The sequence below is a fragment of the Dama dama genome, chromosome 22 (assembly GCF_033118175.1).
Source record: "Dama dama isolate Ldn47 chromosome 22, ASM3311817v1, whole genome shotgun sequence".
Classification (NCBI taxonomy): domain Eukaryota; kingdom Metazoa; phylum Chordata; class Mammalia; order Artiodactyla; family Cervidae; genus Dama; species Dama dama.
This window is the reverse complement of record NC_083702.1, coordinates 49307146-49332442: the sequence shown is the minus strand read 5'-3', so window position 1 is coordinate 49332442 and position 25297 is coordinate 49307146. Positions and strand designations below refer to the sequence as shown.

At 43.1% G+C, this 25297-nt stretch overlaps 1 protein-coding gene across 1 annotated transcript in view; it reads left to right on the top strand.

Annotated features, from left to right (window-relative positions):
- The window catches only part of POLR3B (RNA polymerase III subunit B), a 109877-nt gene that overhangs the window by 74019 nt on the left and 10561 nt on the right, over positions 1-25297 (top strand). Inside the window, exons 22-25 of the mRNA XM_061125448.1 lie at positions 357-474; positions 1999-2141; positions 22860-22963; positions 23517-23683. Coding sequence (XP_060981431.1) covers positions 357-474; positions 1999-2141; positions 22860-22963; positions 23517-23683 — 532 coding nt within the window. The remainder of the gene's footprint in view (positions 1-356; positions 475-1998; positions 2142-22859; positions 22964-23516; positions 23684-25297) is intronic.

The window sequence follows — 25297 nt, the reverse complement described above, 5'->3', positions numbered from 1 at the left end:
GTTAAGTTGGCAGGGACTCATTGCTAGCGGAAATAACTGTCACGTGGCCCAAACCTATTCTAACACCCTAGGAGATATTTTAAAGTGGATGGATTTTCTCTCATTCATGTGGTCCCCTAAAGCAGCTTCTTAATTTTATACATGCTGTGATCGTAATCTATGTGGTGTTTTCAGATGGGCTTGCAGAATTTCAAACAAGCCCTGTTGAACTCTGATTCCGACCGTGTGGGCTCTTTTTGTTACCTCCATGTCTGAATTTCATGCAGCGGGTCTAATCACGGGGTTTAATGCCCCAAAAACCTTTGTCCTTCACACGGATGATAGTGACTCATCTAATGCTTTTCTCTGTCTCTCAGGTGAGAAAGTAGAAAACAAACAAGTGCTTGTAAACAAGTCCATGCCCACAGTGACTCAGATTCCCCTGGAAGGAAGTAACGTGCCCCAGCAGCCGCAGTACAAAGACGTGCCCATCACGTATGTCCTGGTCATGCCTTGGAAATATTACATTGAAAGATTTTTAAAAAGAAGGGATGGAGGAAATTAGAATTTAGCTCCTTTGGCCGGTGACTGCCAGAGAGACGTCTGCCCAGTGTCAGCTCCATACCTGCTCTCAGACAATGGGGTCCCCAAACCGAGACCCAAACCGCCATCCTCCCCTCACCTACCCCAGCCTCAGACATGCTTCCTCTGGGTCCCTTTCTCGGTGAGTAGTGCCGCCATCCAGCAGGCACCTGCAGCACACACCTGACTCCTCTGCGTGACCTGCTGCACGCCTTGACGCAGCCAGTGCTGTCGGTTCTGTCTGCTCAGTTCTCTCACCTCCCAGTGGCAGCGTGGCTGTCTGAGTTTGGCCCGCCTCTCCTGCTGGACCCATCATTCCTGGAAACTGCTCATCTGCCTCCAGTCATGTGCCTCCCCACACTTCTCAGGCTCTCTCTGTTACTGCCAGATTGATTTATTTTTTCCTCTCAGTTACTCATCTGCTACTCTCTTGAGTAAATAGAATAAAATTTGAGTAGATTGAGTAAAACTCCCAGTGAAAATGTCACCTGCAGGATAAAGGCCAAACGAAATGGTAATATAATAAATACATGGCCATCCGTGACTCTTGGCACATGTCTCTAGCCACGTCCTTTGGCTCAGCCAGCCCCCATATTCCTAGTAAATTGTCTCTTACTCTCCACACATTCCATGTGGCTTCTGTGTGTTTACTCACGCTGCTCCCTCTTCCTGGTATTCCCTTCTCTCTGCTCAGGTCTCCACTCTAGGGTCTCCCCCCCACAGGAAGCAGTCCTTGATAGCTTGCCGCTCCCTGCCAGTACTGTCACCTCCACCAGCCCCTGGCGGGACTGACTGTCACCTCCTCGGGCCTTTCCCATTACCCGGCTCCCATACCAGAAGACTTCCGTGTATCTCCCTTTCTCTCTTCCTTCATTGCTTGTGAGTTTCTTTGGGGCAGGAACTATGTCTTCTTAATCTTTACATGTCCAGAGCCTGTAAGGATCTGACACAGTAGACTCTGAATAATGTTTTTTGAATGAAAGACAGATGATGTGAAGTGTGTGAAAAAGTTCCCAATGGAAAAGCTGAGTAGATCAAAGTAATCTTTAAAAATTTGGAGTTGAGTAACAGGCTTCAGCTTAAATCCCAGGTCTGCTTTGTATGAGTCATGTGTCCTGGGCAAGTCCTTAACCTTCCTAAGTTTTCCTCAGTTCTTATTTCCTATAAAGGAATAACAGTATGTGAATACTATGTTGGTAATGATTAAATTGTATTGTGCCTGCCTCGTAATAAATGTTTAACCACTTTAAACTAGGACTGTCCAAGGGAAGTTATCATATTTTAATTTATTCTTGAAAGAGGAAAGTCATTTTTCAGAACCTGAAATGGGAATGTCAGAATATTCTGTGATAGGTATTACATGAAATATGCCTGGAAGAATAGGTTCACCAAGGGTGGCTTGAAAACTCTGCTATAGTGACTTTCTCTTAATATTAGCTACAAAGGGGCAACAGACTCATATATTGAAAAAGTGATGATATCTTCAAATGCCGAAGATGCTTTTCTGATCAAAATGCTGCTGAGACAGACAAGGCGTCCAGAGATTGGAGACAAATTCAGCAGTCGTCATGGGCAAAAAGGTAAGTTGTATCATTTCTCAGCTTTTTAGTAAAACTGTAGTATTTATTAACCACATTATATAAGAACTACTTTATAATTCTCCCTGTTAGAAAAGTTCAGTATGTTAGAAAAAGTATTACCATGTTATCAAAAGTATTCTTGTTTTATTTCTCAGATTAACCTGTTTATATTTTAATGGCATCTAACAGTATACCATAGTGTTGCTTCTCTATACTATGTATTTCATTCTGCAACTGCTCAGCCCAAAATCATAAATAGGTTCTAGATGACGTACCTACTAAAGTACAAGTGGCCGTTCAGAAATAAATAGTAATACCTATTTTTTATGAAAGGTGTGTGTTTAAAATGCTGTATGTTCTGTTGGGTCATAGTATCAGGATGTCAGCACCAAAAGATACCTCAGTCATCTGCCCCTTTGTTTGACACAAGAGGCAGTTCGGAGCCTGCTCGGTGAGCAGCCGGTCACAGCACCCAGCTCGTTGCTGAGCTGGTGTTAGACCCGTGGTCTTCCCTGCCTCCAGCACAGGGCTTTGTCTTCCTCATAGGCCCTTCTCCTAGACGCTCCTTCTCCGTCAGATCCCATCGGCGAGCCTGTTTCCGTTGATGGTCAGTGCTGGGTTTTCATTCATTGTGGGTTTGGTTTTGTTTTTGTCTCCAAGGAACATGTGGTGCTGTGTCACAGCTGATTAACTTAGCAGCGGAGCCTCGTTTAGTCAGCATACACCTGGAGTGTGAGTTTGCCCTGGCTTCGAGTTTTAGCCCTGTCTGCCGAGCGCTAGTACTCAGACCAACAGCAGCTCACGCTTGGGTAGCACCCGGTGTGCCTGGCTCGTTGCTCCTTTGTTTCTGCCACAGTCCCTGCGGTCTGCACTTTGTGGGTGAGGAAGTCAAGGCACCAAGAAGTTACAGGTTGCCCACGTCCCCAGCTGGTGGCACAGCTGGCTTTTAAGCCCTGGCAGCCTAGCTCCAGGGTCCATGCTCTGTAACTGACCTGTTTGCTATCCGGACTGTCAAGCAGTTAGGATTGTGCCTGACACATAGTAAGTGCTCAAGTGAGAGCTGTGATCATTAATACTGGCTACTATTCATTCAGTCTTCAACTTGGAATCTCACTTGTGCTTATAAATTGCTGGTGTGGTATCTTCCTGTTTTTGTTGTTTGTTTTTTTCCCTCCTGAACCCCTCTCCGATCTCCTACCCTATCCCATCTTCTTGTTTTTAATTGACTGGTTTGAGGATAATTATACATTAAATTCTTGATGATTCTGACTATTGCTTTACCAGGCAAGTATATCAAATATTATAGTGTGTTTGGTCAAATGAATCTAGCCTTAGTTGTCATTCCATCAGTAGAAATGTTTCAGACTAAGGTACTATTTCATCGGAAGCATTTTTTAGTTCAGTTAACAGACACAAGATTATTTCAGCCTATCAATATTTTATGAAACAAAGTTGGTTCCATCTGTAACTGTGAATTTGATAGCTCTACTTCATACAGTTCCCTAAGATGCTAAGTCTTAACTTTTGAGTTTAAAACCCATCTTGAGGTTCTGTTATTTTCTACTGCTTACCAGTGAAAGTCAGATTCTCGATATTGAGATTGTTTCCCCTTCTCTGTTGGTCTTGACACTTTCTGAGAAATACTCCTAAGTCTTCCTGGGGTCACCGCAGTGTCTGTTTTACTTGACCTATTTCCTGGACAAGAGCAAAGCCTGATACTCCTCTTATAAAATGTTGGCCCTGGAAGTTTTACAGGTGTGCACACCGTACGAGGACATCTCTATCCGAATCAGTTTGCGCGCTTGAAGCCCAAATCGTTGTGCTCTGTTCCATCAGAGTTATTGTGTGAAGAGTTGAAGGCTAGTATGTACATTTCAGTAATTACCCACTGTGTTCACATTCCACTAAGTTTGAGGACAGGGACTGTGTCCTTAGATTCTCATAAGAGCTTTTCTCAGAGTAGATACTTGGTAAGTAATTGTTAATGGTTGAATATATGAATGAATTGAAGGTAGGGGGAATATGAAAAGGAACAGATTCCCCACTCTTGATGGATTGATTTTTGTCCAGATTTTAATGTGTACATTATATATGAGTGTGTGTATGTTACGGCAGAAACAAAGCAGTACTTTTGAAAATGAAAACCATGCTTGATTAGTAAGTTCCTGTGAATGCAGACCTCGAGGTAAAATGTCATCAAGTCTGTGCTCTCGCATTTTTTCTAACTATTAATAAAATACAGATAGCGTTCATTGACAGAAGTGGTTTCCAACTTGCAGTGATCTGAAACATTGCAGATTTTCGAGATCTCTTCAGTCTTAGGGAGCTTTGACTAGAATATCTCTATACGAAACTGAAAGAAGTCCTCCTGGGTCTAGATGACCTTTCACTTGTAGTGAGGAGTTTATCTTGCTAGTTTTGTTTTTCCAGATGGCTTTTAATCCAAGGGTAAAACCTTCTGATTAGCCTAGATTCCCTTGATATTCTCATCTCTTACAACTTCATTAGATTTATTGAAAAGATTGGGGGGGAACAGCAAACAAACAAAAAATAGATAATGTAAGCTTTAGCAGAGCATAGGGATCATTAACATAATTTTCATTTAAGTATAATTTTTATTAAATAATAAATGCATACAGCTTAAAAAGGTCAAATAGTACCAAAAAAGGGTGCCTTGTACTAAAAAATATAATTTTCCTTTCCTTTCTTCTTCTTCTGCTTCCTGAAGCAGTTTCACCTCATTTTCATCTTAGTATTTCTAAATAACATTCTTAAGCAGCTCTGTGTTCATTCATCCGTTTGCAGACGGATTCACCAGCAGACATTGCCTGCTGATCTCGCCTTGTGATAGGTAGGAGGACCTACACTTGGCTACCTCTGTTTCCTATTCCCAACTTCCATTCCCTGCGTAGATTTACCATAATTTTAAGTTACTTAATTATTTAGATTGCATTATCTGGCGCCATAAATATTATTCGCTCCCAAACCAAGTGATTTTTGAGTACATTTCCTTGGTTATATAACTTTATTTTTTCAGAAGTTGATCAATATCTCATTTAAGAATTTTGCTTAATTTTCTTTATTTTCCTTACCATTCTTCTGTACCATCAACAGTCTCTCAACACAGTTTTCCGCATAGTCTGTTAGAACCATTTTTTCCCCAGATGGTTCCTTTTATAGTGTCCCCACATTCCTCCTCCAAGCCTTGGCGGTTCTTCTCTGAGCCTGACCTTCCCAGGAAAGTGTTAAGAATTGTAATAAGTGAACTGAGAGGTTAATCCGTGGAACCCTCAGGAGTGCAGGGCAGAGCCTGGCAAGCCAAGGCCATTGCAGCTCATCTTGCATGCCCTAGACGTGTTTCTTAGGAAGGTTGGGAAGCACTCTGTATTAGTTTGCTTGGACGGCTAAAATAAAATGCCACAGACTTAGGTGACCTAAACAAGAGCAGTTATTGTCTCTCAGTTCTAAAGGCCAGAAATTCAAGATCAGAAATGAATTTTAGGGGGACCCAGCCCATCCGCTGCACTCTCAGCCTGCCGAATGGTAACCATTTATGACAGCCTCCTTTGAGCCCTTGCTTCTTGGCTCTTCCCTGTCACTTCTCTCTCTCCCCCACCCCCCACCCCTGTAGTGGGATAATCCATCTGTTAAATTGCTGAGAAAGTGCACGTGTCAAGTACAGTCGTGTACTTGAGCGTGTCAAGTACAGTTGTGTACTTGAGCTCGTGTATGTCTGAACATATTCTGTCCTCACACTTGAAATATACTTTGGTTGAGTAAAGAATTCTAGATATAAAAATTGCTCTCCCTAAGGATTTTGATCCCATCACTGCATTATTGTCCAGATTCCATCCTACTTGTATGAGTTGCAGCATCATTCTTCAGATCTCTGTCTGTGCACTCTCTTTCTCTCTCTTTTCCTCCTTCCGTCCTTCCCCCTTTCCCCACCCCTGGAAGCTATTACTGTTTTCTTTTCTTGAATTCTGAAATCCCATAGACTCTTTTTTTCATTCTTTGTCCTTGAACATCAGACACCCTCTTATTCTGGAAGTTGGAGTTCCTTCAATTCTTGGACATTTTCATATATTTGTTGTTGGTAATTTCCTTTTCATCATTTTCCCCACGCCCTTTCTGGTTTTCCTGTTAGTTAGATTTCTTCCAGACTGATACTCTAGCTTTGTTATCTTTTCTCCCCCCGCTCTTCATTCTTTTCTCTTATTTTTCTTTCTAGGAGATTGGATCAGTTTTATTTCCAAGATCCTTTTTAACCTATTTATATTTTTCATTTCCAATTATAATTTTAAATTTAATTTGTACTTTTCCATTTTATAACAATGGGTATGTATTTATATATTTAAATTTTTCTTTTAGTTTTTAGCTTTACTTTTTTGGTTTTGTTTTTTTTTGTTGTTTTTTTTCTGTTTCTAATGTAATCTCTATTTCTTGAAAGCTTTCTTTCCTTCGTGTGTGTTTTAGAGTCTGGCTGTTGTTGTTGTAAGCTTCACTTTAACCTGCAGTGCCTCCTTTAACCGTAAAAAATGGTTGGCAGGTCTGTGTCCCAGGGATAGAACCCGTTGACTGGTGGAAGTCATCGTAGGGTGATCAAGCAGTGAATCGTACTTCTTGCGAGTGCCATTCGGTTCAGTTTCAGGTTGCAGTTGGATATGAGGGGAGGTGCAGTGCTTAAGGCTTACCTGTCAGCTGCCCTTCTGGAAGCCAGATGGGGGCAGCAGGCTGTGGGCCGGCTCAGCACACAGACTTGCACTTTTTTCCTCTATATCCTCACCCCACCCTCTGCCGTGTCATTAGCCCACGCTGGGTCATGGGTCATTCTGCTTCAGCTTCTTGGGTGAGTTTTGGGGCGTAGAAGGTAGTTTCTTGTCTGTATAGTGTAGAGAATAAAAACTCAGGTTCTGATGATTTCTTATACAGACATATATTTCTGCAAATACTTAGTTATACATAACATCTCCTGAGTGTCTGGTACTATTCTAGGTCCTGCTGATACGCAGTGAACAAGATCCCAGCCCATGTGGGGCTTACATTCCTGTGGGCAAGAGAGATAATGCTAAGTGCTGAGATGAAAAAACTAAGAGACAGGGGAGCAAAGCAGGAAGCAGGTCAGGGGAGTGATTATTCGTGACATTGTGAGTAGAGTGGTTGAGGAGCGGCACCTCACTGGGAAGACGACCGAGTAAAGTCCCGAGAGAAGGAAGGGAGCAAACCCTCTCTGGAGCTCAAGTGATGGAGGGAAACGGGAGGTCTGAGGCTGTGCTCAGCCTGGGGAGCTGGAGGCCGGCCAGGAGCCAGTGCGGCTGGGGCAGAGGCAGCCAGAGGTGAGGCCTCACTGCTCACTCTGAACTTCAGCTTTACTCTGAGGGAGAGAGATGCCACTGGAGGGGTCTGAGCAAACGAGAAATACGAGGGGACTTGCTTTGGCCCCCATGAAAACAGACTGTATGGGGCAAGCGAGGGAGCCTGATTCCAGTTCAGAGGCAGTTCTAACAGCCCAGGTGAGAGTTGGTGGTGAGTGGGGGAAGTGGTGGGCTTCGCTGGTGGCTCAGACAGTAAAGAATCTGCCTGCGATGTGGGAGACCCAGGTTCAATCCCTGGGTCAGGAAGATCCCCTGGAGGAGGAAATGGCAACCCATTCCAGTATTCTTGCCTGGAGAATTCCATGGACAGAGGAGCCTGGCAGGTACAGTCCATGGGGTTACAAAGAGTGAGACACATTTTAAATACAGAGCCCACTGGGATTGCTGATGGGCAGGGGACCTGTGAGTCAGCACTGCTGCCCTCAGCCCCGCCCCCGCCCTGTTTCCACAGCACTTGCTGTCTGTTTCCTGAGCCTGCCAGGGAGCGGGGAGAGCTCTGAGCCAGCTCCCTTCCTTGTGCTCCTTGCAGGTTCAGTTCAGGTCAGTCACTCAGTTGTGTCCAACTCTTTGCAGCCCCATGGACTACAGCACGCCAGGCCTGTCCATCACCAACTCGCAGAAATTTGCTCAAACTCATGTCCATCAAGTCAGTGATGCTATCCAACCATCTGGTCCTTTGTCATCCCCTTCTCTGCCCACCTTGAGTCTTTCCCAGCATCAGGGTCTTTTCCAGTGAGTCAGTTCTTCACATCAGGCGGCCAAAGTACTGGAGTTTCAGCTTCAGCATCAGTCCTTCCAATAAATATTCAGGACTGATCTCCTTTAGGATGGACTGGTTGGATCTTCTTGCAGTCCAAGGGACTCTCAAGAGTCTTCTCCAACACCACAGTTCAAAAGCATCAATTCTTCAGTGCTCAGCTTTCTTTGTAGTCCAACTCTCATATCTATATGTGACTACTGGAAGAAACCATAGCTTTGACTAGATGACCTTTGTCAGCAAAGTACTGTCTCTGCTTTTTAATATGCTGTCTAGGTTGGTCATAACTTTTCTTCCTAGGAGTAAGTGTCTTTTAATTTCATGGCTGCAGTCACCATCGGCAGTGATTTTGGAGCCCCCCGAAATAGTCTCTCATTGTTTCCCCATCTATTTGCCATGAAGTGATGGGACTAGATGCCGTGATCTTAGTTTTTGTAATGTTGAGTTTTAAGCCAGCTTTTTCACTCTCCTCTTTCACTTTCATCAAGAGGCTTTTCAGTTCCTCTTGGCTTTCTGCTATAAGGGTGGCGTCATCTGGATATCTGAGGTTATTGCTATTTTTCCCTTCAGTCTTGATTCCAGCTTGTGCTTCATCCAGCCCGGCATTTTGCATGATGTACTCTGCATAGAAGTTAAATAAGCAGGGTGACAATATACAGCCTCGATGTCCTCCTTTCCCAATTTGGAACCAGTCCCTTGTTCCATGTCCAGTTCTAACTGTTGCTTCTGGACCTGCATATAGATTTCTCAGGAGGCAGGTAAGGTGGTCTAGTATTCCCATCTCTTTAAGAATTTTCCACAGTTTGTTGTGATCCACACAGTCAAAGGCTTTGGCATAGTCAATAAAGCAGAAGTAAATGCTTTTTTGGAACCCTCTTGCTTCTTCTATGAGCCAACAGATGTTGGCAATTTGATCTCTGGTTCCTCTGCCTTTTCTAAACCCATCTTACATCTGGCAGTTCACAGTTCATGTACTGTTGAAGCCTGGCTTGGAGAAGTTTGAGTGTTACTTTGCTCATGTGTGAGATGAGTGCAATTGTGTGGTAGTTTGAGCATTCTTTGGCATTGCCTTTCTTTGGAATTGGAATGAAAACCTTTTCCAGGTGTAATTTTCTCCTTCTCTTAAGCCACTTAGTGTTCTTTCCTCTGTTCATCAGCTTTCAAAATTGTGTAGTTCTCCTTGCCCATTCTTTCTCCTTATCGGCTTGTACCTTAATTTTGTCATCTCTCGTCAGTGAGGTTCAGAGGAGCAGAGATAGACGTGTTTCTTTTTCCCTGTTTCCTGGAAATCCACGTATCTATTTATTATCTGAGAATGTTCAACACAAGAATGCTAAGTGTGTGAGTTTCTTTCACTGCAGCATATAGAACCGAAATTAAAGTTATTATAGTAAAAGGTGAGAAGAGTTTTTAGAACACCTTTTATCTGCTAATCAGAGCCTTGCCTCCAAGGTGCCTTGTTTTTATTGGCTGTTGTAAGCATTTCTAAGATTGAAAACTAACTTAAAAAAGATTTAAAGTTCATATCAGAATTATGACATAAATGCTAATGATTATCAGAAAGGTATTAATCACAGTTTGGCAACTCTTATCTGAGAATAGCTTATCTTTTCCCTGGATCTTTATTATAACTAAAGTCTGCCATTTTTATCCTTTCTGTGAATGTCACCCTTCTGAAACCAGAGACATGACAATGGCAGAAACCTATTTTTTCAAGTTTTTTTCATTTATAGTAAAATCGTAAAGGTTCAAAAATAGTCATAGTTTTGTTAAACCACTTATATATATTGTTAAACATCAGAACACTTTGTGGGCTAACTTAAGTATATTTTAGATTTATTGAGGATGGGAAACTAATGCCCTACTAATTTATTTAACTACCCCCACCCAGCACCCAGCACAGCACTTTACATACTATACAGTGTCCGTTCAATGTGTCTGTGGAATAGTTTATTAAATAAAGTATCACAAACATACAGATGTAACAAGCCAAAATCTTTCCTCCCCAAATTAGTGTAACTTATTTGTCCCAGTAAATATCAGAAATGAAATGCCCCATTTTTATCCAGACTGGTACCAGGGTTTTCATCACCCTGGGCTCATAGCTCCGCAGCCCTAACTGACCACAGAAGCCCGCTGGAGCTTTTCAACCAAAATAGCTAAATGCACACACCCACCTGGAGATGCACCCTGAGCTTCAATTAAAATCTGCCTTGACAGCCCAGAGAAATCTATTTGGTCATATTTAAATCTCTGCCGTGGGCGCAAAATCATGTTGGCTCTTTGGGAGGCAGCAAGGAAACTCAGCCCTTAGTGTCCCTGAGTAGTTGGCAAAAAGATGAACACAATGGATTGCATACAGTTCATACTAAACTAAATGGTGAAGACCATTCGTGATAGAGAAGTTGTGAGTTTGTTGTAGATAGGGATAAAACTCAGCATTTGAAACCACTTTTAAGAAGTCTGGTCCAAATCCATCTTCCCTAGTATAAGAATTTCTTTTAGATTATTTTTCACAGATGCTGTTCCTCTTTGCCTGTGACCTGTGAAGGGAGCCCCTTGCAGCTTTCTGAGGCTCTGGTTCTCGTCTATGGAACCTGAGTGCACTTTCCTGGAATCTACACCCAGTACCCCTGCCCTGCGCTGTGGGCTTACTGAATGCACACTTGCCCCTTTTCTTCAAGGCTACCTCTGTTCAGCATTTAAAGAAAGCCTTCAGGTTGAGAAAAAGTATAGCAAAGAGATAAAGGTCCTGAGCGCCAAGTGACCAGTTTTATCGCTTTGAAATGGAGATGGTTTCCTGGGAGTTGTTAATGGGATGAAACAGAATGATGTGTGTAAAGCAGGCAGTGCCTGGTCTGTGGCCACGGTCAGCAGAGGTGACCCCTGGAAGGTCTGCTGTCGCAGGCTGGGCAGGAAAGGTAGGCTAGGTGGGGTTTGGACTGGAGGGCTGTGATGAAGATTTCGTTTTTCCTGTGAAAGAAGAAATGGGGAGCAGCAGTAAAGAGTGAAAACCTGTTGACCTACAGGAATAGAGCCAAGAAGAAGCAGGAGGCCATAGTGACTGGTTTTAAGCCTGGTAAAAGATGGCACCAATCACAAAGCAACTGTGTGTCTCATTGAACTTGATATGATGGAGGATCATCTCAAGTGCTTATATTATTCATTGATCCATTTCTCAAGCTCTCACTATGTACCAGGCCCTGTCCTCAGTATTAGAAATAACAGTGGTAAATACTGACAGAGTCTCTGCTTTCCTGGAATTTATGTTTTCTTGGGGAAGAAAACAGGAAAAAAAAGTAAACAAAACTACAAACAGAATAATTTAAGGTAGTGATCAGTGTGACATAGGAAGATTGATGCAGAAGTGACTGGTTTTCAGGATGAGGGGCTGCCCTGTGGATGATGGTTAAGGTCGGTCTCTTGGAGAAAGCAACACTTGAACTGAGACCTGGAGGATGAAAAGAAGCCAGGGAAGCAAGGGTCTGGGAGAGTTAAGTTCACCAGCCCTGAGGCATGAGTGAGGTTGGGACAATCAGAGAACACACCAAGGCCAGTCTGGCCAGACACGTGCCTGAGCAGGAACACGGTTTGAGATAGGAGAGAAAAAGGATGGGTCACAGCGTACAGGGTCATGTGGCCAAAAGAAAGGGATTTGGACTTCATTCTAAATATACTGGGAACCAGCTGGCCTGTTGGGTAGCAACTGTAAGCAAAGGAGTGACAAGATCGAATGGCCGTTCTAAGAAATCACCCTGGGTTCCCCATGGAGAGTAGACTGGAGGAGAGCAGGGCGAGAAGGCTGGAGGTGGTGGCGGTGGTCCAGGCGGGAGGGGACGGTGACTTGGGCAAGGGCAGTGGTGGTGGAGACCAGGAGGCAAGTGATGCACTCTGGGTGTGCTCTGGAATTAGAGCCAGCAGGACTTGCTGATGGCTGAGATGCTGGAGAAGGAAAAGACAGGAACTGAGGGTGAGGTCTGTGGCCTGAGCAGCTGGCAAGGCAGTCTATCAAGAAGGGGAGGACCGGGAAGGAACGGTTTTTTGGAGTTAGGCCGGGGCAGGAGTTGAGTCTGGTTCTCAGGTCTGAGATGCCCGTTAGACTCCCAAGTGAGAAGGTTGAGTAGGCACTTGGATAGAGTCTGGTGCTCCAGAGGGAGGTTGGTACTAGAGATAAAATTTGGGAGTCATCCGCATGCAAACTTTTAGTGTCTTACCTTTTGTGATTAATAGTTTATGGGCATTTTCATCTGTATTCCATCCCTTAACCTTTACAGTTCTAGTTGGTATTTTTGTTCCTACTACACAGATCAGGAAACTGAGGGTCAGAGTCGTGAGTGGCTTGCCTCCTACAGCTTAGTGCTGGCAGAGTCAGTTCAGATCCAGATTTCTGATTCCAAGTGCATTGCCCATTCTGTGCCAAGTAAGGTGTCCTCTCTTGATATCCCATTATCTCTCTGTCCCCAAGGTTGCCATGTGTGTGCGCTCAGGTTTCTACCTACTGAGCTACGAGGGAAGCCTCAGCTTCCCAGGTGGCACAGTGGTAAAGAATCTGCCTGCAATGCAGGAGATGTGAGTTCGATCCCCGGGACAGGAAGATCCCCTGGAGAAGGAAATGGCAACCCACTCCAGTATTCTTACCTGGGAAATCCCGCGGAGAGAAGAGCCTGATCGTCTACAGTTTGTGGGTTGCAGAGTCTGACACAGCTGAGCGACTAAACCACCACCAGCAGCACACCTGGGAAGCCAAGGTTGCTGTATTCCCTGGAATTTTCCCTTGAAAAAGACACAGCCTTTTTCTAAGACAGAATTCTAATTCTTCTTAATATTATATTTAATATTACCTATTTAAATATTAATTCTAGTATTTCCTTGAGGAGATGCAGAATTCCCTTTCTTTCTGGATAAGCAGCTTTATATAACAGTCCTCTGCCACCAGTCCAAAGGAAATACTATCCTCACATACCTCATTCCTAAAATGCCTGACAATCCCCCATATTAAAATATACTTCTGACACAGACCTGTGTTACCAGGTATTCCTATCTTTCTAAAATCAACTCATTGTAAAACTCATTGGCCCAGTAGCCTGGCCAGAAGACAGTGTTCGGTTAAAATTTCCAAATCTGTCAAGAGTTAGCGTATGTAGAAGACAAATAAGATTTTTTATTTGCTTTGTCCACTCTCTTTGTCCCCCCACTGTGTCCACTCTTCTGGTTTGTCTGGCTCGATGTGGTGGTTAGAGCCAGAAAAGGAGGCTCCTTGAGGGTAGTAACCTGGGCAGGGCTGGAGGGAGCTGACTTGAATATTCACGTGCAGTGGGCACAGCTGGTGGCATCTGTGTGGAGCCTTGCAAGCCACGCAGCCCTCAGCGTGGAGCTCCTCAGAGAGGAGCTGGACGAGACACGAGAGAATGGAACTGTGGATGAAATGGAGAATAGTCCACAACGTCCGTTATGCTATTGTGGCTGTCATGAGATGAGCCGACCAAAATTTCATAGTGCTGTGAGCTTTCAGGGCATTTATCATGTGTCTCATGTGGTGTCTCCTACAGTGATTTCCTTCTGTATTGGTCTAGATGCACACCACCAGTGTAAGAGCACTATTGAACTTAGCTTTTACTCTTGAAATGTAGAATTTTTTTGGAAGTATTTTTTTTTTTTTGGTAGCATCGCCTACAAGCTGACACACGTGTGTTCTCTATGAGAAAATGTAAAGTTTGTTTTGACGTAGGTCATCTTTATGCCCACCTCTCTCACCCCCTCCATTTAGAGCATTAAATTTGTTAGTCTTGGTGTTTAAAAAGAAATATGGCCCTGCAGATGGCCTGATTTTTGTTTTTTGGTAAAAGTTTACCTTGACAAAGTTGTTATTAGGAATTAGGAAGTCTTTTTTGTATACACACACTGTGTAGATGGCATTTCTGTACCTAATGCCTCTGAAAATATCCTCTCTAACAGTTAAAGGAGACTTGAAAACTTAGTTTCTCAGAACATGAGTGTCTATCCTGCTCCAGCCTGATCCCTTCAAAGGTGGTGGGATAATTAGTAGCTAAACGAAACACAGCTAAACAGTGGTAGTTACAAGCTCTGTGTTAGATCAAGAAGAAGGTCGAAGAGGCCACAGTGAGTGGGTGAACTGGGACAGTTCTGAGCAGCTGGGTTCAACATCGGTGCTCTGTGATAAGCAAAGCTTGAATGCAATTGATTGGACAGAGAAGACCCGCTGGAGAAGTGAAAGTGTTTGATCAGTAGCTGTTTAAAATGTGACAGACCCAGTCAGCAGCATCATTTCCTGTGGCCTGGACAACAGAGGAGGACCCAGCAGAGAGAGCCAGGTGTGGAGGAGAGAGAAAGGATTCCATAAGGAAGAGGGAATTAACATGAAGCAGCCAGGATTCACTCACAGCACTCTTTCTGTCTATTTTTTAAACTTTTCACTTTATCTTGGAGTATAGCTGATTAACAGTGCTGTGATAGTGTCAGGAGGACAGCAGAGGGACTCGGCCATACACACGCATGCATCTATTCTCCCCCTAAACTACACAACACACTTTTTAGATGAGGGAATTCCAATAGAGTTTTCCAATGAGAAATTCAAAGACTTTTAATGAAGTGCATCATACTCTGGGTCTTTGTGAGGTTCATTGTGTGTCTCATCAGTAAATGCATAGTGAATGAGCTCCCCCTCAAAGGAACTGGCCCTTGGTCAGAGATCTCTAGAACAGTTCATCCTTTTAGTAATATGCTAACTATTGGGGAAGGTGAGATGAATTAGTAATAACCTGTACAGCAAAGTTATGAATTTGTTGTATGTTTGTTTGTGAAGGAAGGAAAGCTTACTTTAATTTTAAATTCTGGTGGTGGTGGGAAAATACTAGAACCCCAAAGTCTTGATCTCCTTCCCCAAGTGTTCTCAACATCTGGGTACTTGATAATGAAGCTGTGACCCGCACAGTAGATGCATAACGATGCTCTACAGGGGAAAGTAGAGCAGACATGGGTCTGGAATATTCTTCGTGTTTTCTCTTCACATTCTTCCTTGATCAATTTATAGATAAGAGTTAAAGACAAGAAGGGGCTTCCTAGTGGCTCAGATGATAAAGAATCTGCCTGTAATGCGGGAGCCCTGGGTTCTATCCCTGGATTGGGAAGACGCCCTGGAGGAGGGCATGGCAACACACTCCAGTATTCTTGCCTGGAGAATCCCCATGGACAGAGGAACCTGGCGGGCTTCAGTCCACGGGGTCACAAAGAGTCAGATGTGGCTGAGCGACTATGCACAGCACACAGAGATAGGAAGGCCGTTCACATCTAGTGCTGGTCGGAGTCGTGTTTTGAACTAGAGTTTTTATTAAAGTCAAAATAATGTGTATAAGCCTCTTGAACTTTGGTGTAAGTTCTATATGAACAAGATTCGTCAAGGGCAAACACTTGGATCTTGAGCCTTGCTTTCTGTGATGGTCAGTGCATTTATTAGAAGGGTGAGCAGATTTCCTGCTCAGTTTGGTTTTTGTTTGCTTGTTTTATTGTTTAATCCTTTAACAAAAATTACCTGTCAGCCCAAGGAATTCCCAAGTTAAATTTCATTTCAGTCCTCAGGAAACCAAATTATTATATTTCCAGATTTCCTCTGACTTTTGCTGCCATTCACAATGAGGGAGGGAACAGTGGACTCCTTTGATGTAGGGGGAAAAAAGCAATATATCACTTCTCTCAGAGAACATTTCTCAGTCTCTCATGTGAAAAAGGATTAGCACCTCCAACAAAGGTCCTGGAGATCACAGAATCAGCAGCAACACCAAACAGTATTCCAAAGGAGAGGAAAAACTGTATTTGAGCAAGAGTGTTTGTCCTGGCAAACAGAAGCTTTTTAATAACTGCAAATCTGAGATAATGGCATACCCTCGTCAGCATCACCCCCTAAATCCTCAAACAGCCAGTTTAAGGGGAGTGAAGTTAGCCTTTGTTTTAAAATAGAAATGTAGTCTTATCAAAATGCAGTTTTTTTCCACAGGCTGATTCAGCTTATCTATCTTTGGTTCATAAGGATTACAGATTTATGGATAGCATTGTTTGGAAGATTCATCTTTGACCCTCTCTTGTTCAACAGAAGTTCCATGATAAGGTCACTTGCCTCCATTTGGCATTAATAAAAATTATTCTGCAACCTGCTAAACTAATTTATTAGATTTTAACTGAATGTCTATTAGAAGAAAAGAAAGTCTCCCCTGATTTCCCAACACATTAAAGAACCGTATACAGTAAGCATGAAGAGGCAGTGGAAAGTAAGAAAATGTTAAATTTGCGTTGGCAAAAAAGCCAAGAGAAAAAGTTTGTTAAGCAAGGCTGGGCAAAAGCTTTGCTTTTTCCAGACCTTCACTTGTTATTTCAGTTTGCTATCTTATGTTTTCTAAAATTGAGAGAATGAAAAGGCTTTGACTTAGAGTAATAATAATAATACCTTGTACTCATGTAACACTTGAAACCGTCTAAAATCCTCTCTGCTAGTCTGAAGCTTCAAAGTCTGGATGTCTTTGGCTCCCTACTTTGCTTGATCCTTTTGAATGAAAGACTCCAGTGGGAGGGGAGAAGGGGGCTGATGGAGTTAACAGCATGAGCCCCAAGATAAGGTATACGACACCAGACAGTCCTTCAGAGTTTCCTTCCAAAAAGAAATCCTGGCGACTCTTTAACCTTTGAAATCAAGGTGATTTTTATCCACATAGACACCTCAGGAAGATTTTATTTAGTTTGCTTTTTGAAGAACAAATTTTGGTCTTCGGTAGCTAGCCAGTAACCCTCTGACCTTTCAGTAAATATCCAAGTAAAGCTTTGAAATTAGGGTTTTTAGTGTTTTATGGCCCAGAATAAAAATCTCCAATTCTGTTTCCAAATAGTGTAGCCTCAACACATTTTATTAAGCTCTCGACACATTCAGCCATGTGTATTTTGTAAAGTTCCTATGGTTATTGTTTTACAATAGCCGCTTCCAGAAGCATTGTAAGGGTTTCAATTAATCAGCCCTTTGTGTGCTTCAGACTATGCAAATTTATCACATCAAACCATTCAACTGCTCATGGGAAAGCCGTGTAAAAACTGTATTGTCTTCTAGCGCCTCCTCTCATTGAGAGTGATGTTTTAATAAGAAAGCTAATCAAGTTTTCTTATGCATTATTTATCTGTTAACATGTAAGGAAGAGCCGAATTAAAATTATGTCAACCGGGATATGGCAAGTGATGTGATAGATCTGGAAGCGATTCAACAACAGAACAAAGCTAATATGATTCAACAGTTTTTTTTTTTTCTCCTCCCCTCCCCCTCGGGATTATTTAAGGTGGTGGTGTGGAGAATAAAAGAAGGTTAATTCAATAACTGGAAAGGGGGAAAGGAAGAAAGGAGTAACCAACCACCTGTGTTAGCCTTCCCATTTCGACTTAGAGATTTACATTTCTGAATATGTAAAGGCTTATCGAGATGAGTTTGTTCAAAGTAGAAACACTTCTTATTGAACACGAACAGTTCGAACTTGAAAGCATTCCTGCTGCTTCTTCGGCCCCATTTAGCACCATATTCATCAGCAGTAAGCTACTCTGCCCTGGAAATCCGCAGCCCAGGTCCTGTGAAGTCCTAAGTTATTACGAGACACCGTCCTGATCGCGTGAAATGATCTGCACGGCCCAGTGGAGGGAGCTGCCTTTCAGCCTCTTAAGCCACAGTTAGTGCCACTGCATCTGCCCCTTCCATCCATTCATTAAGTTGGTCTCCTTTGCCTTGCTAGTTTGCTTCCTGCTGAGAGTAATTAGGTTTCTTATATAATAATAATTCCTTGTGTTTAGCTGCCGCCTTTCTCTGAGGACCTGAAAGTACCTCTCAGACATTAGCTCATCTGTTTTTGTAATACAATTTCCTCATGAGATAGATGCTAATTATTCCCATTCCAAAGACCAAACAACCAAGGCTCCCTGGAACGTGGTGCTTTACCCCCCAGGTAACAATATCGGTTGAATAGCACAAAGTAAGATCTCCTGCTTCCTTGATGCCCCGCCCTACACAGGTCTCAGCATCCAAGGGATGATGAGCCTTTTATAGATGGCACGTCCCCCCCACCCCCACCCCCAGGTCTGAACCTCATTAATACTGGGCTTTGCAGTGATCACACCTTCCCCGAACACCAAGCCTCTTCCTGCACTGTGACCAATAGAGAAGCATGGCAGCATCATTTCACCTTCTCTTAGTGCTCAGAGTATGAAACTGGACAGAATAAATACCCTTGTCTAACCAGTACCCACAGAGAGTAAAAGTTGGCAGTGTAGACTCTGATCGGTGTTATTCCAGCAGGATCAGCTCTGCATCACTTAGAGCATTAGAATGTGGTGCGCTGAACTGGTCCGGGTGTTTTCGTGGTCAGCATTCAGTTGGGCTACTCTGCTCAGGGCAGCTCTGAAGTGGACCCAAGTCCTTGAACCTTTTCATATTCCCACCTCTATCACAGCACTTGTCACACAACCTGTTAATTGAGGGAAATGATTCTCTCTTTTTTTCTCAGAAAAGAAAGAGTAAAAGTATGTAGCAATCTGAAAGTGGTAAATTTAATTCTAAAGTATTTATACTTAGAAGGCAGACTTGCTGCATAAAATTTTTAAAAATTAAGAAGTGAAGCAGAATGTGATCTTAAGAGGAGACAGGCTGTCAACAAAAGGGAAAAACCCTTTTGCTAGTTGGTTCTCGGCATGTAAAAGTCACCCCAAAAATAGCTCTCAAGTTAAAGATGTTATGACAGTTTTTGTCTTTAGCCAGCTGTTACTTGATTTTCTGTCTCTGTACGGTAATATAATGCTTTAGTTTTTTTTTCCATATCTTCACTTTCTTACCTTTTCTCCCCTTGCCCCCGGCGTGCCCCCCCCCCCCCCCGCCCCGTTTGGATTGAAATGGATCCATTACATTAAGACTAGTTTTTTGTTTTTTTTTTTAAATCCACAAATGACTTTTGAACAACTGAGTTGCTATTTATAATTAGAAATACTTTCTAAGAGTGATTTGTCAGATTGACTGGAATTTTGCTGGGTAAACCTATTCTTAAAATGATTTATGTGTTGCTCTGCAAGGCACAGAAATAGAAATAACAAATTGGCGTCAGAGCCTCCCCTGTCTGGACCGTGACACGCAGCGTGGCAGCGGGTCCCCAGACTTGCCCTTCCCGTGTGGCTTGGCAGTTAGACTTGCAGCTTTTTGGGACTCCCTAAGTTCTCCGCCTTTACAACTTGATATTACGATGGATAGTGACGGAATCATATTTTATTGACTGGGTATCTAGAATCTTTCTGCTCTAACTTTCTATGCTCCAGTTTGTCCCTCTTGTCTGTTTCCATCTGTTAAAAGTTCTGTGGTGTCATCTGTGGTCTGATTCCCACTTGGCCCCTGTGAGTGTGTTAAGTGTTCCAGGCCTGTTAAACTAGTGTATTTGTATTTCATTGCCAGGCAGTTGTGTTGTGAACAATGGGGTTGAGACACCAGCATGAGCCAGGGGATGAAATTTTATTTTAAAATCTGAAATGCTGCGTAAGCATTTAAGGTATGAATCAGTAATTGTTTCACAACAGCTTCCATTAGATATGGTTTATTTGTAGTCCATCCTCTTTTCAAGGATCCAGGGGAGTGTTAACACACTGAAGCGTACTGCATATCATTTACATTTTTAAACTAGCATTAAAGGAGAGTAACTTTAAAGAGTTCTAAATATCGGAGGAGATTTTTATGCCTCTGTTCCTGGAGAAGCCAAAGTTTTAATTTTTCATTTGAAAAATAAGAGGGGGGGGGGACCTTCCTGCTTTGATTAAAGATTTGAATAATTCTGAAAGAGAAATACCTTTAAAAAAAAAAAAAAGTGTGGTTCTAAGATCGAGAACTCTCTCCCCCACCGCCTAATGAATTCAGTAAAATACAAAGTTTAAAAAATCATCTGTCTCATTTGAGATTCGAGATCATCAAATTCTGTCTAAATATTTTGTTTTAACTCCTAAGCTCATTACGGCTTCTTTGTGTTGACTTGTATTAAAATCTGTCAGCTATGGCTGGTCTCATAAGCACAGCCAGCGGACCAGAATAAGTTAATTATTTACTTGTGTCACTAGTGCTCTTCATCTAATGAAATGCACAGCTGTGTTGGATCTGCAGTTGGGTGTGTAGCGCGCATTGTTCCGCGAGTCAGCAGAGGGTAGAAGCCGCAGTGATGGAGAGGCCTCCGTTCTTTCTGCTGTTCTGGCTTTCTGTGTCGATTTCATGGATCTTTTATCATTCACTTTCACACAAAACAAACAACACAGGCCTGTCTGCTATGGGAACCATCTTGGCATATAAAAGGGTTTTCAGAGCCTAAAGTAATTTTAAGTTAGCGAAGATTTAATTTTTGGCTTACAGGTGCCCTTGATTCAGATGTGGCCCCAGCAGTTCCTATTACGGAATGAAAAAATAAAAAAATAAAAATCTGTAAGTGACTTACATAACCAATACGTTTTTAAATTGCAATGTCAGAAAAGGGCTGGTAAGAAAATAACTTCCCAAGAAAGGAAGCTCTCTACCAAATATTAATCAGATCTCAAGCAGAGTTGTTGGATATTCAGATTTCAGGGGAGGGAGCACTGCTTTCATTTTAATCCCAAAATGAAGTTAAATTTGCTTGATGAAACATGTCCCCTAAGACTGGGAATACAGAATGCAAATCATGTCTGTCTTTACCCTCCCCCAGTCTGAGTGTGTCCAGCTTCCGCCGGGGGGTTCCTGCACCTCCTGCTCCTCACGCCCACCTTCTCCTACCAGGCAAACGGGCAGCTTCCCCTAGAGCCGACGCCGGCATCCCCCTGTGAACTGCTTCGGAAGGGGGTGCTGAAGCTTTTCTTCGGTTTTGTTTTTAAGGGATGTAGCTGAGCCCTTCACCTCCTCACCAGCCAAAGTGACATTCTCACCCAAGCACATCCTGGGACTGGCCTCTGCAGGAATTGCTGTTTTTAACATTTTGTTCACTGCTAAACAATGTTGTTGTCGGTTGCACCTAGATTTACAATTTGATCTCTTTCAGAGTAGATTTCCCAGTAGCCCCAGTGTTTTGTCGGATAATTTCAGTGTAGACAAGATGGATTTTTGGAGAGAAGAAAAGAGAGTCACAGACTCTGCTTGATTTAAATTCTAACACATTGTAGCTGAATTTGCAGTCAAGTGAACTGACTGTTTCTATGCTTGATGTAGGAAAGCATATGTTCTTTATGATAAACAATACAGTTTCAACCAAAAAGCCAAGTAAAGTACCTACATGCTCTAGAATTCAGCTTCATAAACCTAATTACCATTATTGTTGGCAGTGACTGGAAATCTGAGTATTGATAACTGATGTCAGATAGATAAATGGTGCTCTTTTCCTTTAGACTTCAGGTCTTGGTGTTTATAACATGTCACACAAAAAAATCTCTTTTGAAATAGTTTGAGTAATTATGTAGAAACCAAACTGAGGAAAGAAACGTTTCTTTGAGGACAGTTTCTTTTTAATAGACGCAGATGGTTGATAGCTTCATATACAAAGGAAAATAAATTTCATATTTTGAAATATTAAAGCATTTTTTCTTGCTCCAGTGCCATTGTACACTAGTTTTCTAATTCTGAATTTTGTAGATTGTGGTTAGCAATCTAAATTGTACTCTTGTATTCCTCCTATCAACAAAGAAGTCAGAGGAATTTAAAATTACTTAACTGGTAAGATTTTATAGGTTAGATTTTTAACTCTACAGGTTAGAATAATATTTAGGGAGTAATAAAGTACAACCAATTTAAGAAACTATCAGTAGAGTGCAGAGAGTTGGTGGGGTTTGGTTTTGTTTTCATGCTTAGAATTTCACGTCTAACTCTAGCCTTTTCTTCCAAGAATAATTTGGCATTTAATTTTCTTGTTCAACTTCACGACTTCAATCTGAGGTCCCTTTTCTGATGGGCTGTCAAGTATAGGAATTACAGTTCCTTAGGGCAGCTCAGGGGAAGCCAGGGGAGCCGGGGGGGAAATGAGCCCCCCAAGCTGGGGGCTCAGCAGCCAGTGGGTAGACCTGTCAGCACATCGGCCACGCACAAGTACTCCTTGTCCCAGGTTTTAAAACCACAATTTAAACACACCCCTCGCTCAGTCAGCCCTCTGTGTCTGGTGGTCAGAGAGCTCGCATTCCTGGGACCTGGGTACGGCGGATAGCACTCACGAGCTGGGTGACGCGGGGCGAGGCCGCTGCCGACCCGCAGCGTCAGGGCTCCTGACGGGCCAGGACTGCTGTCCGCTCTCCGCGGCTGGAGGGGCTGGGCCGGCAGCCGCTGGCTCGCTGTGTGCTGGGCCAGCAGGCCAGCCCGCAGGCTGCGGGGCCTTCCCGCCAGGACAGTCGTTTCGAACCGTTTGTCTAGCAGGGCGGTTGGAAATTGCTTTTGTTAACTCCTGATAGAGACCACAGAGAAGGTTTGAGAGCAGCAGAGATAGAGATGGCAGTGAGGAGATCCCGGTTCAGTTCTCTGCTCTTCCTTCCTGCCGACTGGCTGTGTGAAGCCTGAAATCTCTCCCCCAGGTGTCTGCGGCTTGATCGTCCCTCAAGAAGACATGCCTTTCTGTGACTCTGGCATCTGTCCGGACATCATCATGAACCCCCATGGCTTCCCATCTCGAATGACGGTCAGTCTCTTTTTCAGAGACGCTGCTTTTAGGGAAGAGGGCAAGGCAGTTGGAGGAGATGGGACCCCGAAACTGATTTTCAGAAAGGGCCCTTTGAGCAAAAATAGGTTCCTGACCAGGTGGACTGATCTACCGAGGGGAGGCGGTGAGGTCTGGGCTGTTCTTCAATGGCAGTCTTCTGAGTGATGAAGTTACCCCCCAGCAAAAGACTCCGTCACATCAAACCTAATGCATCTCCCTCTCTGTGGTTGTCATTCGTCAGCCTGGCTCCACTACTGACCAGCTTTGGGACTTCAAAGTGGCTTAACCCCTTGTTCTTCAGTTTCCTCGTGTACAAACAGAGGGAGATAATAGTATCTATCCCATTGGGGTTTTGGAGGCATAAACTGAGGTCACAGTAAGAGAGGGTAAATATTTGCTGCTCTTCATTTGTCACTCTTATTAAGAGTAATAGTCTCATAATCTTTGGGGGAAGTAAGGCCGGAGCTAAATAAACCAACAGAACTCCTGCACCACAGGAAGGTGCTCACTCAAATCTGTTCGCATCACGCAGGTGGGAAAGCTAATCGAGCTGTTGGCAGGCAAGGCCGGCGTGTTAGACGGCAGATTCCACTACGGCACCGCGTTTGGAGGCAGTAAAGTGAAGGATGTGTGTGAGGACCTCGTCCGCCACGGTTATAACTACTTAGGGAAAGACTACGTCACATCCGGCATCACAGGGTGAGTGTGTGTTCAGACATCTTAGAGGAAAAGTATGATTTTATTAAAGTAAAAGTGTGGTAAGACATAAAAGTCCTTAAAATACACAGCTGGACTTTTTTAAGAAATCTGAAACAAGAAAATCCAGGTAGATGGTGGATGTGGCAGCTAAGCTCTGGTGGTCATGACTTTGCAACATGTGTGTCTCACATCAACACTCTGCATGCTGTTCCTGATGTTGTATGTGAATTATATCTCAGTTAAACTGGGGAAGGGGAGAGAAGGAAAGTCCGAATTTAGAAAACTAGGGCTTCCCGGGTGGCTCAGTGGTAAAGAATTCGCCTGCCACTGCAAGAGACACAGATTTGATCCCTGATCAGGGAAGATCCCACATGCCTCGGAGCAACTAAGCCCGCATGCCACAACTGTTGAGCCTGTGCTCTAGGTCCTGGAAGCGGCAGCTACCAAGCCCATGTGCCCCAGTTACTGAAGCCTGTGCACCTCGAGCCCGTGCTCTGCAAGAAGAGAAGCCTGCCCATTGCAGGGAAGAGTCGCCCCCACCTGCTTGCTGCAACGCGAGGAACACCTGCAGAGCAGCTCGGATCCAGCACAGCCAACAACATAAACAAATAAATAAAAAAAATTTTTTAAATTAGAAACCTGATAAATTCAGGAATGCTGTTTTGCTGAGGAGGTTTTCATTTAAAAAGTAGAAAAGATCTTATTTACTGAAGTAGGATCACTACACAACTCTTTTAAAGAACACATCAATTGTGTATAATAACAAAGTCTCTTAACTGTTGGCCTTTCTCTATACTTCTGTGATGAATTTCAGGTATTTTGTGCTCTGACAGATAGCCTGAGGCCTAACGTTTGCACATTCATTCACCAACAGCGTGTGAAACACCAAAGTATATAACAGTGAACAGAATAGACATGGTCCCTGACTTCTGCGTCTGACCATTGAGATTTGTTACTAGACATTAAGAGATATAGATTACTTTCTCAAATGATCTACCCAGACTGTAATAATGTAAATTTCTTTAGGTGTATCATGGTTGAGATATTATAGAAAATCACATTACAGGAAAAGTGATGGTTCATTTCAAAAACAATTCAGTGAAATAGCTAAGGTCCATTTCAAAAGAAAAGTTGTCATTGCTCAACTGATCGTTTTACTCTTTGCTCCTCATTCAGAAATAATGCAGTAGTTGACCAGAAGGTGTGTAGAACTGGTGACTCAATTTGGCAGACCTTCTGAACATAATTTTACTGGAAGATTTGAATGGGTTGTGCTCCGCTTCCTGTGAACAAAACTATAGACTCTGTCTACACCACCTTCTCCAGTGCCCCCAGCCAAGCCATTCATCTCAGTGGCAAAGTTTGAGAAATACTGTTTTAGCTTGTTAGTTGAAAGTTCCATACAGGACTTACAAACATATTCACCCACCAGCTTTCATCTCTTGTCACATTTCTGAGCATAGTTAAACAGGAAAATTGCATATGGTTTTATTCAGTTAATGATAGAATGGCATTAGGTGACAGAATTCTAGAAATTCTACCATGAAGAGCCATACAATGGAGAAATAGAATCATTTATTATTAAAAGCTGGAAAGAAAGGGGGTCAGTCTGAC